The sequence below is a fragment of the Pogoniulus pusillus genome, chromosome 2, assembly GCF_015220805.1.
Source record: "Pogoniulus pusillus isolate bPogPus1 chromosome 2, bPogPus1.pri, whole genome shotgun sequence".
In the NCBI taxonomy this organism is placed as follows: domain Eukaryota; kingdom Metazoa; phylum Chordata; class Aves; order Piciformes; family Lybiidae; genus Pogoniulus; species Pogoniulus pusillus.
This window is the reverse complement of record NC_087265.1, coordinates 35,029,441-35,046,487: the sequence shown is the minus strand read 5'-3', so window position 1 is coordinate 35,046,487 and position 17,047 is coordinate 35,029,441. Positions and strand designations below refer to the sequence as shown.

Here is a 17,047-nt window from a genome sequence, read left to right as displayed (position 1 = left end):
AATCGCGCTCGTGGCTCCAGGGTAAGGACTAGAAACCTTGTTTTCCCACTAACGTGCAATTAATTTAGCTCGCCTATTGTCCACACCGCGGCGAACTCAAGCAAGAAGCTGACCCTCTTCGCCACTGGGGGGACCGCAGCCTCCGCCTGCCTCGATCCAGCAGCTCCGGCGCGGAGCGGAAGCGAGCTCCGACCCCTCCTCTCGGTGCCGGGGAATCCGGCAGCGGCGGCCGGCGCGGCATGGCGGCCCGGCGGGCAGGCCCCGGCGGGGTGAGGGCGCAGCGGGACCGGGGTGTACGTGGCGCGGTTCTGCAGGCCGACCTCGGGCGGGGAGCGGGCGACAAATCGCTGGTTACCAAGGCAGCGCCGGCCCCGCGGGCCTGCAGCCTGGTGCAGCAGGTTGTAAGCACCGGCCGGAGCTTTGTACGTTTTGAGCACTGAGGCTGACGAGTTGTACCGAGGCTGTCAGCAGCAGCATCTGCGGCTGGGGAAACTGAGCTGAAGCACAACGCGGAAGCAGGGCGCTTTGAGAGCGTGGCTCCTACATCTCGACTCCCGTGGCGGCCGCCCTCCCGGTGCCCGCGGGAGGTGGGGTGTAGGCGGCCTCAGAGCAGCACGGCTTTGCTCATCTATTACTAGGGAGGCAAGCATCTTAATATTTCCGTCCATATATAGCTATCCCGGTAAAGAAAAATATGCAAAGCTTTAAATCTCTGAAGTGTTTGTCAACAGTTGTAACTGCTCCCACGGTACCACCTGTCAGATCGGGTGGTGGCAGTACAGCTCACTACATGTGGGCAGTAAATATATTTGCTCACAGCTATTTCATAATAGCCACGTGTGTGAGCTGGGACATTTCTGCTCTGCATTCCTGAATGGACACATAGGGAGTTGGGTACTCTAGGTTTTTGCCCCCCTCAGACTTCCCGGTTGTGTGCCACTGCCCTGTGCTCAAGGGCGGAAACGGGTTTACTGAGGCCGTAGCTACAGGGTTTGTGGGAGTCCCTTGGCTTTAAGGGCACTGTCGCTATATTAGCACTCAGCAGCTCTTCTGTCAGTAGCAAATATGTCCCTGAAAACCAAGCTGTGCTCGAACTCGCTCTGGAGCTTGGAGTGAGTTCCTTCAGACTCGGCAAAACTCTAGAGTAAAGTTGGTATTTGTTTGGGACAGGTGGGACAGACCTACTTGCATGTGATTTCCTTTGTTGCAAAGAGTCAACTACACAAAAGTTACTTCACTTTTCAGTTGTTTTGTAGAAGATAACAGTGGTACTACAAAACAGATGCACTGCTGTACAGGCAGTCAATGCTGTATAAAATGAGGGATTTGGTTTTCGTTTTAAAAAATACTAACTATACCAAACTTTTAGCAATTACTGCCACAAGAATGTAGGAAATAGTACAAGTTATGAGCTCTGGCCTGGATCAGTACTTTTTTCTCCCTCACGGAGCATGTGTATAGCGTAACCAGCCCTGACCAGTTCGCTGGATGCCACTCTGGCTGGGCTGTGTTCTACCTAAGTGAATAGCACTTGCTGTCTGCCAGCATGGCCAAAATCCAAGTGAGAGGTTTGAGGCTTAATCCTGAAAACCATTCTTTGTACAAAGTGTCTCATTTGTTTTAAATAAATTAACCTAAGTCAAATTCGTTAGCTGCAACTTCTATCAGCATGTGGAGTTTTGGGGTTTTCAGTGCATGGAAACAAACTAACTGTTTCAAATGTGAGTAGTAGTGGGCCCTAACCTTGGGGCAGGAAGGTTCACATCCAGTTAATCCTAGCTGCTAGAAGCTTATTTTTAGTTCAGAATTAGCTGAGGGTTAAGCATGAGCAGCGTGAGGGAGTACAGAGTGGTTCACAGTGCCTCTTTCAGGGAACTGCTTCAAATGATATGGGAAAAAAACAAGTGGTAAGTTTGTGGATTCATTGACTTTTGCCAGTCTTACGGCCTTTCTTATTTCTAGTATCAACTGAATTTTCGGACTGTAAGGAATTGTTATTTGTGTATAGTCTTTCAATATAATTGTATAATACAAAATCTGAATGTAAAGTGCCTTCCTTTTTCTAGATAAGAGAAAGTACAACAGCTCAATTTCAGTTTGTTAATAGGAGATAATTGTTTTTACATCTTGTGTTTGACCTGCTGGTAAATATTTGAAAAAGTATATGAATAGTAATTATACTATGCCATTTAAAAGTATTTTGCATAAATAAGCTTATTTCCCTGAACATTTTTCTGAATGTACATCTTAATTAATAGAAAATACTCAGCTTACACTCTATTCTGTGCAAGAACAGTGAATGCATGACTTATTGCAGTATTTTGATTTTTAAACAGAATGTCAAATCAACTTTCCAATGAAAGCAGCACCTTACATGAAAAATGAAATGCAGGTTATGCCTCGTATGGCTGTTGGGTACATGTTCCTAATGAGTCCTGTCAGAACTATAGTAAAATCATATTAGTCCTGCATCTTTTACATATTACTTTCATATAACACCTCCATCAGGAGTTCCTAGCTATTTAAAAGGCATACAAGCAAAACACAATGTATTCTGACCATCCCTAGAAACACATGTTTTCTGAGAGGTGGTTTTACAGTGACAGAAGTTGACTTTTTGTCTCTTGTTTTTTAGTGCCCACCTCGTGCCCTTCCTCCAGTGCCAAGGTAAAAATCAGTTCATTACATGGAATCGATCATGGTTCTGTACTGCAGTGTTGTTACAAATAACAAAATGAAGATAAATAAGTTGAATAAATATATAAGTAGTCATGGGCTTCAAATGCAATTGCATTTCTTGCTAGTTTGCATCCCAGAACTCCTTATAAAGAATACAAAGCAGTTTAAAGTTCTACAGAGCCCCATAAATTTTACTATGTTACCTCAATTTTAATACCCTGAGAGAAACCCTTTAAAAACTCTCATATAGCTACTTTAGTTTTATTAACATTTACTTTAGATTGGTGTCCTTATTTCCAATCTCTTCTTCCTTTGTTTGTTTTGTTTCACGTTCTTCAGATTATTTGACTCAAAGCCTTCAGAGCAGGAATTTCTGAAATTAGGCTAGATATTCTTGAATACAGATATAGCTATCTACTAGTCTGATATAGTATGGAGAAAAATATAGGGTTTTTTTCTGGTGCAGAAGGAAAGACAATTATAGTTTTTATGACAACGTACTTCAGAATTCCTTCAAAGTACATCTAAAAGCAAATGTGACGTTCACAACTGACAATATGTAAGGACAGTGCCCTTTCAGTAATGTAGGTGCTCAAATGTTTCATAACTTTTGTCAGTTTGTTACATATAAGGCAGTAAGACAAGTTTTAATTAGCCAGGTGATTAAAGCTTTTAATCTGATCCACAGCTAGGCAATCAAGAAACTCTGCATAGTCACGAACAAAGTGTTAGTCTTGGGGATTGCTTCCCTCCCTGATGCAGACAACTGTTCATAAGGAGAACTAGGAGTAGGGATAAGAAAATGAATCATAAAAACTGCAGTGTGAATGTCACTGTTGTGATCTGTAATTAATTTAAAATTAACTTTTTTTTCATGTTTTTTATCATCTGCTCTTCAACATCTTTTCTCCTTAAATGTGAAGTGGAAACCAAGGTGAGTTATTCTGGCATTCCTGAGAATCATAGACACTGGTAGCTCCTTTTGGCACCACTTCATCCTCTCTTTAAAGATAGAGCCTTGTAGTTTTCCTAAATGTAGGCTGGTTATTTGAACTGCATGGATACCTGTGCTGCCATTGCTATAACTGTTGTTTTGCTTTGTTCTCTTTGCTATTTCTGAATTAAGGTAATGAAATGTTGTCACTCTGCTCTAAACAAGAAGTTTATTCTTCAGAACATTAGTCAGAATGCTTTGGTTTTTTGCTTAATACAAGTGTGTATATATATTTGGCCTCTCTTGCACTTAACAACAGATTTCCTATCCTGTTTTCTTGCCATCTTCCTGCTTATGTGAATTGTCAAGTTGACAGTAGAAGGTGAAGGATGTCTTCACTTCTAAATGGAAATCCCTTTCTTAACTAGCAATAGAATATATCTGTTAAAATTTTAAAAAGTAGAAGTTTCTCCATACCATGCACCTATACTTCTGTTTTATATTCTACAGATGAAATTCCACTCAGTCGTCCCAAAAAAAGGAAACCCAAAGGAAAGACTCCATTAGGTAAGGTCCTGCCAAAACTGAAAACTGTTTATAATCCTGAGTGAAAGCTGTGCTGTAGCCGAGCTCCTGACAGATATATGTATTCTATTTTCCAGTAGTGTTGTATTGAATGATTTGCAGTCTTTTTCCCCAAAGTGATGTCATTTTATAACAAGTCTGTAGTGCTACCTGAAATCACTCATTCATGTGTTTTTTTCTCTAGGTTCATTCTCAATACTATTAATACAACATGACATGATACTGAACTGAAGGAGTTCCTTTATTCCTACTTTTTTAAAGTTTCTAGCATTTTTTGATACTTCATTGAACAGTAATTTCCAGCTGTAAGATGCTTGTTACATTGAATGTGTTAAGTGCTTGAATTTTTGAATGAACAAAGACAAAAACTTATTTAACAAATCTATTTTTTGCATATAGAAAGGAAAAATACAGAGATGTAGTTCTTTCCTATGGTAGATTTCATTCAATCAGTTTTCTGTGGTATGCCCAAATGGGAATTGTGCTACTTCTTGGATATTTAAATTTCCTTCTGGGCATCAAACTGCCAGGTGGAAAGGAGAGGTCTCAACTATCATCTTTGTATATTCTTACTTAAAATGTGTGTTTCCCAATTCTTACACTTTATAACCAATACATTTTCATCTCAGCTGTAAGGTGGGAAAATACAGACATTCTGCACAATGCTGCAAAAGGTGATTTTCTATTGCCTGTTTCTCAGCAGCTCTAAATTAAGGTTACTGGATCTTTTTCTCTGTTTTTTAGATGGCATTGTCCAAGCAGCAGTTCGTAGGCAGTCTGAAAGCAGTGAGCCTCTAACTCCTGAACCTCCTGATGTCCCTCAGAGGAAACGCAAGAAGAAGAAAGTACCTACTGGTATGTGGAATAATTGTAGATTGGAAAAAGCACTGATTGGTAACACAGAAATCATGGTAACACAGAAATACAGTTGGCCAACTTGTATTTTGTCTTAAGACATTTCAAATGCTTTTTACTTAAAACAGCTGAAAGTAATCACAGAGTGAGACTACTGGTAATCGGGTAGTTTAAAGTTTCAGTTTCTGATTGCTGATTTCATAAGGTACAAACATTCATGTAGATAATGGCAATACAAGAATAGAGCCTTTTATCTCACTCAGAGCTCAAAGACCACTGGGTTCTGCCACTCTGTATAACTATTCATCTATGTAAGTGAATATATTTATATTTTTATGAAAGCTGTGAAACTTCCATGTGGTTTATTTTAAATCTTCAGATTCTGAGACCTCTTTTACCCAGCCAAATGTTGCATCCTTATTTCAGAATGGAAATGGCATGGATGTCCCTGAAACTGAAGAAACAGTGGTCCGCAAACAGAGAAAAAGAACAAAGTGAGACAAAACTCATAATTCAGAATAACTGTGAATGTGGCTGAGTGGTATTTTACATTGTCACATTACAAAAATGTAAAATCTTGAAGTCCACAAAACCATTCAGCCTGTACAATAAATACTATGTGTGCAGTTCCTACCATACTCGTTTGTTTTATGCACAGCTGGGATGCATTACAATTGTGAGTCTACTATTTCAGTCACAACCATTAAACAATTAAACATTTTAACTGCTTTCTTTCATTCTTAACTATTTTTTCTTAGATTTATGAGAAACAACATTTTGTTCTCATCCTTTTTATTTGGCTTTCTCCCAGAACTATGCCTTTAAAGCATTTTAGTTGCCTTTCTACCAAAAGCATCCACTTTCTGGCCTTGTGTTTAGTTTGATTTGTTGTTTTTTTCCCAGATAGTTTTGTCTCTTGATACATATTTCTCCCCATATTACTGAAACAGGAAAAAATTTGAACAGGGAGAAAAAAATAAAAATCAAGGGCTAGTTTTATGGATTTAATTAACTAACTCCATAAGAACTGTAATACTTGAAATTATAATTGGGGGATTATATTATACATGTCAGGAGCCTGTTTGGTTCTTATTGGTCAAGATAGACATATAAATGTTCATAGGAATCTTGGAATCATTAAGGTCAGAAAAGACCTCTCAGATCATCAAGTCCACCCAACATCTCCATGACACCTGGACCATGTCCCAAAGTGCTACATGGTCAACTCACAGTATCTCTAATTCCCCTCCTGAACCTGCACAGATGAGAAGAAACCTATAAGAATAGCCTTCAGATTTTCCATCTTACTTCCTATTCTTTCTGTGGCTCATTATATGTTCTATGCTGACAGGAAGTCTCGTCCAGCTGAAACACACTCTTCAAATGAGCTAGAAGTGGAGGAGGAAGACATCCTTGAGGATGAGCACAGAAAGAGCCTAGATCAGCAGCCTGTGTTTGCTGCTCCCACTGGAATTAGCCAGCCTGTCAGCAAAGTGTTTGTTGAAAAAAATCGTGAGTACATCTTGTGATTTATCTCACAATTAAATGAAACATTATTGTATTTAAAATAAAAATATTGCAATATTGAGAAGGGTTTTTTTAAAAAGTTTTCTAGAACAAAAAATACTTGGAAAAAAAATTATAGTTTTCAACAGTGAATGTTAGTGTTGCTGTGCTGGCATGTTTCATTGAATGTTTGAATTCTGTGACATGGATGAAAAAAGCTGTTTCTTAGTACCCAGCTGAGCTTATTTGACCTGATAGTGTCACAGGTGTCACAGTACCCTGACAAGAAGCTAACATTCAGTATATTGCAAAAGTCTTTCAAGTGTAAATTATTTTGGGTTGTTTCATTTTTTTAAAAATTTTTTGGTAATTACCCAAAGTGTTTTGCACATTCTTAAATCCATAGCCTGACCCACCAGGATGCACTGCACTGAGAAGAAGCATCCTGGCATGAATGTAAGCTGGCAAAGGGTAGGAAGTAGGGAGAGGAATGGAACTTCTGACATTCATAGCTTTTTAACATTGTAAGTATTAATGCAGAAATGCTGATGGAAGGTAACAGTATTCTCTAAAGTTAACATCCTTATCCTTTCAGGGCGTTTTCAGGCAGCTGACCGTGCAGAATTGATTAAAACCACTGAAAATATCAATGTACTTATGGATGTGAAGGCTTCATGGACAACCAGAGATGTTGCACTCTCAGTGCACCGAAGTTTCAGGTGAAAGATAAATGTTTCGGTGTAAATAAGCAGATAAGAAGGTTTTGTGGTGTGGGTTTTTTTCACTTCTCCCTGGAAGTTAGCACTTTTGCTAATAAATGGTGGTTTGGGATGCAGCAGATCTCTAGCTTTTGGTATGTGTTGTCAAGAATATCTATTTATAGTCTAGATATCACATACAAAATGCAACTTGCAAAGCAGAAGTTATATTGCAAAGATTCAGACAAAATCTAAATATCCAGAAATTGATCTGGTAACAAAAATATTAGAGATCTACAGAAAAAATGTGTGTTATAAAACAAGATTTGCCCATGAGCTATAGGACCAGAACAAAACATAAGCTGAGTTCAGATAATTCTATATGAAACTGGTAAAAAAGGAGGAGTAGTGAAACTGGACTGGGACATAAGCTTGTACCAACAGAAAAAAACCCTTACTTTTTTCTTATGTGATTGTGATGTGATAGAGAATGGGAAGATGCCAGCCATTTTCTTGTCTGTTGTATTTTTATCTGGAAGCCTGCACTTCCTTCTCAGCTTTTTCTTAGCAAGGAGGATAAAATAACTGACTCGAGGACACGTTTAAAGAGTTTTGTAAGGGGTGGTGCTCTTGGGAACCTACAGGAAGCAAGTGAAATTATTTGATTTCTGCAGCAGTAATGAAGTCGTGATAGGATCATTTTAAGTCCTCAGTCTGTCAAGGGAGGAGTCAGAGGTCCTGTTGCTTAAAAGTTGTAAAACTAGATCAGAAAAAAACACTTAAATTTATGAAAGGCTAGAGCAGCAAGGCTGAACAGATGGATTCATATGCCATTTCTGTCTGTCACAAATTCAAGATGTGAAACTTTGTCTAATGATTTTTTTCCTCTATTCAGGGTGATAGGACTCTTTACCCATGGCTTCCTTGCTGGATATGCTGTATGGAATGTTATTGTTATCTACATTTTGGCAGGAAGTCAACTTTCCACTGTTTCTAACCTGCTTGAGCAGTATAAGACACTGGCATACCCGGCTCAGTGTTTGTTCTATTTGTTGCTCTCTATCAGTACAGTATCAGCCTTTGACAGGTAAAATATGTTTGAATTTCAAAGATATATGTAATTTGTGTGCAGTGTGTTCCATTCTTGTTACTATGACACATTTTAATACGCTCTTGATCATTTAATGTGATACACTTCATGATTTTACACATGGCTGACTCTACAGATAAAAGATGTACTTGGGCATTCAGACCTTTATTATTAATTTCTGTCCATTACCTGTATATTTACTTCAATGTGCTGGCGCTGTTTGTGTTGTCATGAGGTGAACTAGATGGAAGAACTGATTTTTTTTTTTACCTTGTAAGGGAAAGGAGTGAAAAACAACTAAAGTTTCTGTCAGGTTACTTTTCACATGAATCTATTCCCCAGTGAGTTTTGCAGCACGGATGTGTAAAGTTTTCCTGTCTTAGCTGAGGTGTCTGCATTATGTCTTAAGAGTGGAATGAACAGAAAGAGGTCCAAAAAAGAACATAAACAGAGTAAATTTTATAGATTTTTCTCTTAGTTGCAGATAGTTTCCATGGCAGCATCATGCTGGGGGAGGAGTCAGTGCTATGGGAAAAAATGTGACTTCTTTTTCATGGGGTAGTGTCAAGGAAGAGCCTGAGTTACACTTCATTCTTCCTGTACTGATGTAAGCGATGTGAGCAGTTAGAATAGCGTAACTCAGTTGGTGGTATGGACATTGAAATTAATGGTAGGGTTTAGAAAGGGGACAGATCTCTTCACATTCTCCCTGCCAGGAGGGATTGCAGTGTGAAAGCTGCAAACCTCATGGAATATCCTCCTTAGTTTCAGGCATTTTTTAATTTGACATAATGAGGACCATTGCTATGTGTGCAGGATATAGTTGTGTGCAACAGAAGCAGAAGGTATCTTGCAAAAAGTAAAAGAACAATAGAATACTGTTAGAGGAACAATATCATTGTTTTACTGGGCTGTGTCAATGACTTGTTTTTGTTACCAGGATTGATTTGGCAAAAGCATCAATTGCACTGAGGGGCTTTCTGACCCTAGACCCAGCAGCAGTAGCCTCTTTCTGTAAGTATTTTTACTTGGATAAGAAGTTGTCTAGAAGAGACACTAAATGAAAATGTTTTACATAGAGTTTTTTAGAGACTTTTTTAGTGAAATCTTCCTCCGTGGTTATTTTCTGATTCGGAATATGTGACTTGCTCAGCAGCTGAAAATATTCTCAGAAGCTATGAACACTTTGCTACATTTTTTTAAAGCATTTGCAATAGTAGCATTAGTGGGCCTGTTAGTTTCCCACTTCTCAATATAGAAAACAAACATAGCAAAAATCAGAATCACAAGATGCCACCTTTGATGTAGCTGATCATCTGCAGAAGTGCAGAAACCAGATTTTGATGAGTCGGGGTATGTTGAAGAAGAGAGAATGAATTAAAGGATTTTATCATTGGAATCAGTGGATTGAAAGGAAAGAAAATGTAGTGATTGTTATCATGTCATCATGAAGCAGCATTTTAGGAGTTTATATCTGACACTACTAATTCCATTTCTTCCAGTGTACTTTGCTGCTCTTATCTTATCCTTAAGCCAGCAGATGACATGTGACAGAATTAACCTCTACACAGCACCTTCGGAAAATGGAAGTATCTGGTAGGAAACTTAAGAAATCACTTCTGTAAACAATAACATAGCTGACTTAGGAACCTTAGTCAAACTAGTGGATTGAAAAGTTTATACAAAATACATAAGGTATTAATGAAGAATTTCAATACTAAACCTGCCTCTGTCTAACAGAAAAAGGACAAATCAAAGACCATGTTGATCACAAATACATTATACCTCAAACAAGAGCCTGCTGCAATGATGCTGAAAACGTAACCGGGCAGAAATCTTCAGAATCTCTTTGGCTAGAGGAAATGGGACCTTGCTGAGGTCACCATTTTGTGTTTAAGGGCAGGACATTCCGTAGCCTGTCAGCACTGGTGTTGAAGGAAACAGTCTAATCCATCCAAGATGTGAACATCACAATGTTATGAAAAAGTATGTCTGACACAGGATCCAAGGGCTTAGCAGACACAGATGGCATTAAATACAAAGCATTGTTTTATGCTAGGAAATTCCATACTAAACTTACTTTCTGAAGTGTGAATACTTGATGGACTTAAAACTCTAGTTGCATGAGTTTTTAAAATAGACCAGAAGAAGTACAACAAAAGCATTTACATGAAAATTTGCTGGGGTTTGGCTTATTAAAGTTCTATATCATCCACTCCACAGCATCTATACATAAATCCTTGCACTGGCTTCCAGACAGACTTTACTTGAGTTGCTGTTCACTTGCCTTGCTGCCCCATGAAGAAGTACTTAAAATATAGGACTAACAACATTGTGCAGTGTCCTTCACCACAATAAAATCTGACTCTGCATTTTGATTTTTGTTTTCTGTCTCGGCTAAGAGAAGGAATTTGCTGTTGAAATCTACAAATGGACATTCTGTATGAGGTATTAGGGTTTCCTAGCTGAGTCTTTGGTAATCATGCTCTTTACCAGGCTTCTGTAACATCAGGATGGTACAGGTAGTTCTGTGTTCACAGTTACCTTAGCCAAGCTTTTCGTTAAGATACTCTACTGAAATTATTAATGTAACCTGTATGTACTAGCAATCCCCTGACTGACAAGTTGATGTGCTTTTTCCAGGACGGCAGGTACAGAGGAAGAAATTGTTAAGCCATGGGTTGTGGTGAATCTGGTAGTGTCTGTTCTAGTTGGGACGAGTTGGATCTTCTTGTCTTACCGACCAGAGCTAGACCACAGTGAAGGTAAGAAATGTTAATAGGCAAAATGTTGTTTGTCCAGGCTTTTATCTGCTGTGCTCTGTATTTGGTGTTACAGATTAGTGCTGAGAACAAAGCAAGAATCACCTGAAAAGTTACCAAGTGCTTCTTAGGATGTGTGTGTCTATTTGGTTTTATAAAGAAAAAATCCACTAATTTAAAAGAGAAAGAAAAGCCTTGTTTGTCCTGGCTGAAGCAACATGAATTTTGAAACATGAGAGTGTATCACTTCTTCAATGAAAATGAAAAAAAAATAACTTTCACAGTATTTTGAATATTTGCATTTATTCTGCTTGTGTGTATTAGAAATTTCTTTAATGTTATTAGTGTTCCTTTTGCAAATGCTGACTGCATTTCAAGTTCAGCTAGTGTGCCTACCTGAGTTTCTCTGCAAGGAGCTCTTCATTGTTCACCTCAGGCTCTCTACCATGCTCAAGCTGCTGAGGTGATGGCAAGTGGTCAACAGTGGCATGACCAATATCATTGATGATTCTTTATATTCCAAGTTCTAATGTTGCTAACTTAGGCAGTGATACATAAAGCCGGCACATCCATGAATTGAAGAAACTCTAAGCAGGAATCTTTCTTCTTGAGTCTTGACACTCTGAAAACTTCATCAATCCCTCAAACGACCTTAGAGTTCTAGATTAGTGTCCAGGTCAAATGCAGGATACTACATATGATCAGCTGCTAATACTGTCACTAATTTTTGGGAGCCAGCAATAGTTTTCTAAAGACAATGGATGAGCCCTTTGCATTGCTGAATTGTTGTTATGATTTGGAAAAAAAGCAGGCTTGGGGGAATGCTAGAGCATGTTTTTTTGAATAATGAGACTGTATTCAGGTGAAATTTTTACATGAAAATACCGTTCTTCTATTTCTCTTTTCATCTTTTAGAACTGATGTTTCATGCTGAAATTGAGGAATATCCCCAGGGAGATATCATACCCAGAGTCCAGCCATAGTGTGGAACAAGCATCTGCAAATACAGCTGTGACTGATGTCTCACCATGTATTACAGCCATGTATTATAACTTTCATAAAGAACAAACTTATTTTTATATTGTATATACTTGATTTTGATCTTTTTATGTGTGCTACAATTTTGAATGTGACTGAAAACTTTTATACTTTTCTTTTTTACTTTACAAAGTTATATTATCTCTAGTGCATAAAGTTGAGGTGATTTTATAAATACTACTACCGGTATAACCAAAGAGACACGGTGGATGCAGAGTTAGGAAACATAAACTGCACAAAGTTTGTAAGCATAAAATAATCTGGAGTTAGTTGCCATTAAAATTATTTGCTAGAATAACAATTTAATTATGGATTTTGTATTAAAAGGGGACAATTCATTTTTCTTCATCTTCATTTTGTTCTTTTGACATATCTTGATGATAACAAGTTCTTGTAAGTTGAGGTAGATGTAAGAAGCAGAAGTTTTAATGTTGCAAGAGTTTGATTAGCTAACAAGTATCTAAATAGAAGTATTTTTTTGGTTGCCCACAGGATATATGTGCATCTTATAATCTCTTGACATTCAAGATGCCAAACTGTTCCAAAGCCATTCACAGGAATAGCATTCCAGTTTGATAGAATTATCAGATGTCATGAAACTGTTTTGGTTGGAAGAGACCTTTAAAATCATCAAGTTCAACCATTAAGCCAGCACTGCCAGGTCACTTCTCCCAGCCAGAGTGTGATTACCCAACACAAGCTTTTAGTTTACAGCTTGTGCTGTGATTTGCATTTCTTCTTATCTTGTGTGGCAAGAGCTCTTTCACTGCTCTAAAGAAACTTGTTTCACAGATGTTAGAGATATTCCTACTTGTGCATATTTTGTTGGAGATTTATTTCCCCAAAAAGAACGTTTGTTGTTTTGTGTTAGGATGGAATGGGAAACTTCTCCCTAAAATTACATGAAAATGCTTTTTAAAGCAAACCAAAACCATACAACTCACCTGTGATATTGCAGTAATAGTGCAGATAGTGGGCTTTGGTGATAGGCAACATTCTTTTTCTATTAAAGTGGCAGACTGAAAGCACTGCACATGTGAATAAATACGGATGTACTGCAGGGCATATATAGACAGAACCTAGTTTGAAAACCATTTATCAAGAAAGTATCACCTGAAGCCACAAATCTGTTACTGTATTTTCTAGTAGTGAAATTAAAATTACCCAGATAAAAGTCTTGAGGAGGAATGCTTAAGAGCTAGTAACTTTCTGTGCTGTTACCTCAGTTGCTTTAAAACAAAGAATGGGAACATGAATAATACGGGCTGCTGCAGCCTTGTTGAAAATGAGTTCTGTTATGCTTATCCAGCAAATTTAACTAATTCAAAAGTTCATTGTGTATGACATTTTTTTAATGCTGTAGTAACCTTGGGGGTAGAGAAGGAAGGCATTCAGGCACAGCTGCTGGCTGTTGTCTGGTATTCACTTTGTTGTGGGAAGGAGCTGTTAACCCTGTTTGTAAATTGCTATGGCTCTTGTGTGTCTATTTTCGCAAAAGTTTAAAGCTAAATTATGCCTGGCACTCTGTTATTGTACGTTAAAATTGAGATACTCGGGGTGCCTCTCCCTTTCAGTGTTGCACTGGAGGATCTTGTCATGATTTGACTGTTGGAGAAGGGGGATGGGACACTTTTTAGTGTTTCCATGTAAACTGCCACCAGATCTTCTCCAGGTGTAATATGGCTGATTTACAGAGTTGTTGAGCTCCAGAAGATGAGATTGATAATGGCTTCTCTTATACTGTCATCAGCACAATTTTGCACATGAAGTATGGAGATGGGGCAGAGTTGTGCTAAGGCATCACATCAGTATGGAGGAAACTTGAGTAATAGCATGGCTTGATTTCTGATATTATTACTAGAAATTTACCTTCAAAATATCCCTTGGGCAAAGTGATGCTAGCCAAGAGCCAGATCCCTTCTCATTGTGAAGTACGGTAGATGGATGAGCAGAGATTAAATTAATTAACCTAATGGGATCAATATTTCAAACCAGTTTTGCCTTTCCAGTGTATCTTTTCAGGAGGGTCCAAGTACATGCATGTTTCATTTACTGTGGTTTGCCATAAATTACACTTAATAAACAACAACTTGATGGCTAATAGTCTATTTACAAAGACCTTTTCCATTAATCTTCTCAATGGAATGAGTTTAACTGAGCTTTTTTGTTTAGTTACTTGATGAGTTTTAGAATGAGTTTACAAAGTAGATGTTTTAATTACAGAACATGGCTATATGCATAGAAGCCTTAACTGCATTTCTATACCATTGTCTTTAATGCAGTATTCTTGTTAATGAAAATAAATGTTAGTGCCAATTTCTTGGTTTTACATATATGAAACAACTACTCTAAACTAGTTAGAAATGGTTGTATTACTTTGTTCTGTTTACAAAGGATTAATCTGTATAAAATACATCAGTCTATTTTTTCCCCTAGTGCTAATGTTATGTATAATATACAAGCTCTGAACAGAGGATTATGGAAAAACCATATTTTCTTTATTTGTAGCAGTGTTGTAAATAATTACCTTGCTTTCCTCTTCATCAGACTCCTGCTGCTGTACTGGTCTTTTGTGCAATTAGAAATGATACTGTAAACAGGCCTCCACAATGCCTTCCACACTAAATTGTTCTTATTTTGCCCCCTAAACCACAATCATTTAAATTTTGGATAAATTCTAGTTGTTTTTTGTTTTGCTTTGTTTTAATGTAACTTGGCTCAGATTTCCAAATGTGAAGCCAGGTGGAATTAATTTGAAATAACCGTTAAAATCTTTTGGTGTTTTTTTTTTTTTTATTGCTCAGGCAAACTTCAGGTGAGTTGTGGTTAGGTCAGAATTATTTGCTTGCATGCTTGCAGCAGAATTATTTAACTCTTCGGGAGAATTGATACCAGATAGGTATTTACTGTTAAGCCTTACCTTTCTCTTCCGTTTTCCTCATAGTGGTGTGGAAGGTACTGTTGTATTCCTCAGTGTAGCTGTGCTTCATCTTGATCTGTAGGTCCTCAGAGCCTTTAAGAAACTCTTACTTTTTTCTTCCCCCCTTCCTCGGGTGCCGTCAGTGCTCTGTGCCGCTCCTGTCTGCACTGAGGGCGGGGAGGAGAGCTCCCCCGTCTGGGCAAGGCCCGTGGCCATGCCTCACGAAACTCGACGGATGCTGCTTCTTGGGGAGGTCTTGGGGCAGTTTTGTTTGTTTTTTTTTCCTTGACGCTCAGGCGGTCGTGTCGCCCCTCCTCAGTCCATTTATTTAGCGATCAAGCCTGACCATTCGGTGCATTTGGCAGTCAAGACTGACCGTTCCGCACCCCCGCCCTGCAGCTCAGCCTGTGGCCGTTGCCCGCCGCCCCTTCCCGCCGCGCCAGCAGGGGGCGCCGCGCGCGCCGGCCGTTGGCGGGGCCGTTGGGGGCCGTTGGCGGGGCCGCCCTGTCAGGCTCGCCGCAGCTCTGTGGGGCCGCCCGCCTCGCTTCCGTCCCCTGCTCTTCCTCGCTCTGCGGTTCTGCGCTCCAGGGAGCCAGCATGGCAGTCCCTGCAGCTCCAGCAGGAGGAAGTCGAGCAGGAGGGTACATAAGAGTCCTGTAAAATGTGTTAGTAATGTATTTCCTATCCTTATTACCTGCTACTACATTACATCTTTATAGGATAAACCTGATTAGCAAATTATGAGATACATCAAGATGGGTACAAAAAGAGGGCAATAGGATCTAAAGTATTTTACAGCCGACACATGAAATCTGAATATTCTTTCCTATTGGTAAAATTGGGGAAAAATAATGTGATTTAGGACACCTTTGTGAGTCAGCCACTGTATTCTGACCCTGTCATGGTTTCCCATGTTTGCAGGTCAGCTAAGACTCCTAGAGTGCAGTCTGCAAATTCTTACATTGCATCACCACATTCCTCTGTTAGTAAAGTTGGAGGAAATACTAACAGCTTGAAGTCTGAGAATCAAAACCTTCAGGCACAGCAAATGGAAATCAGTCCTAAGAAAACGGTGAATTCTGTGAAACACACCAAGAATTATTACAGGGAATTACCCCAAACCAGTAAGTGAATCCAGAATGTCCTTCCAAAGAAAACTGGGAAGGCAAGAAAAATCTTGCTTTGAATCTCTCTTGGGATAATGTTCCCAGGCTGTGATGAAAGAAAAGAAAAAAAAAAAAAAAAGGAAAAAAAGTAAAGTAAATGAAGTCATAATGACGATGAGAAGCTGGATATGAGCCAGCAGTGTGTACTTGCATCCCAGAGGGCAAACTGCATTCTGGGCTGCATCAAAAGAAGTGTGAACAGTGGAGGTAATTCTGCCACTTTAGTAAGACCTCACCTGGAGTACCACATCCAGCTCTGGAGCCCTCAACACAGGATGGAAATGGACCTTATGGTCAGGAGGTGGGACCAGCTCTTGCAGGAGGACAGGCTGAGGGGGCTGGGGTTGTTTAGCATGGGAAAGAGGTGGTTCCAAAGAGCCCTAATAGTGGCCTTCCAGAACTTGCAGGGTGCCTGCAAGAAGGCTGGAGAGGGACTGTATACAAAGGCCTGTAATGACAGGACTTCATGATAGGCCAAATCTAGATTCCATGAATTTGAATTTGCAGGTAAATCTCATAGTAACGCATGTTCTGTAGGAATATGTAAAAATCACTAGGCAATTCCAGATAATTTCACATAAGACTTCTTTGTCATTTTTCCAGGAACTTTATAGGACTTTTGGATAAGTAACATATATTTATGTAATTAATTTATGGAGAAGTAGTTGTTTTCATGTGGGAGTGATGAAGTTGTCCACGGGAACCTACTTAAACCTAACATTCTTTCCCTCATATCTCAAGTTTCTGGATAAGTTTGATTGTGTTAAATACCAACTGCAATTCTGATAGCTGGTTATTAGTAGACCACCTGGAT

The 17,047-nt window shown here is 39.1% G+C and overlaps 1 protein-coding gene across 2 annotated transcripts; it reads left to right on the top strand.

The window, feature by feature from the left end:
* Positions 1-41: 41 nt before the first annotated feature.
* On the top strand, positions 42-14,918 carry TMEM237 (transmembrane protein 237). 2 transcript variants are annotated; one of them, XM_064160827.1, is made up of 14 exons: positions 42-269; positions 1,872-1,907; positions 2,636-2,667; positions 3,603-3,613; positions 4,124-4,180; positions 4,943-5,053; positions 5,433-5,547; positions 6,405-6,565; positions 7,155-7,278; positions 8,153-8,344; positions 9,288-9,361; positions 9,850-9,943; positions 10,991-11,112; positions 12,025-14,918. In XM_064160827.1, the coding sequence occupies exons 1-14, from the start codon at positions 240-242 to the stop codon at positions 12,090-12,092; spliced, it is 1,227 nt and encodes a 408-aa protein (XP_064016897.1). In that variant the 5' UTR covers positions 42-239; the 3' UTR covers positions 12,093-14,918. The 2 variants fall into 2 exon arrangements, with proteins under 2 accessions (XP_064016897.1, XP_064016900.1); XM_064160830.1 differs by lacking the exon at positions 1,872-1,907 and having other exon boundaries at positions 46-269; positions 12,025-14,757.
* Positions 14,919-17,047: the final 2,129 nt, after the last annotated feature.

Bases quoted from the DNA above. Each gene is read 5' to 3' on its own strand.
- TMEM237 (XM_064160827.1), top strand. From the start codon at position 240: ATGGCGGCCCGGCGGGCAGGCCCCGGCGGG. The intron at 1,908-2,635 runs GTAAGTTTGTGG...CTTGTTTTTTAG, and splicing joins ATATGGGAAAAAAACAAGTG to TGCCCACCTCGTGCCCTTCC. The intron at 5,054-5,432 runs GTATGTGGAATA...TTAAATCTTCAG, and splicing joins GAAGAAGAAAGTACCTACTG to ATTCTGAGACCTCTTTTACC.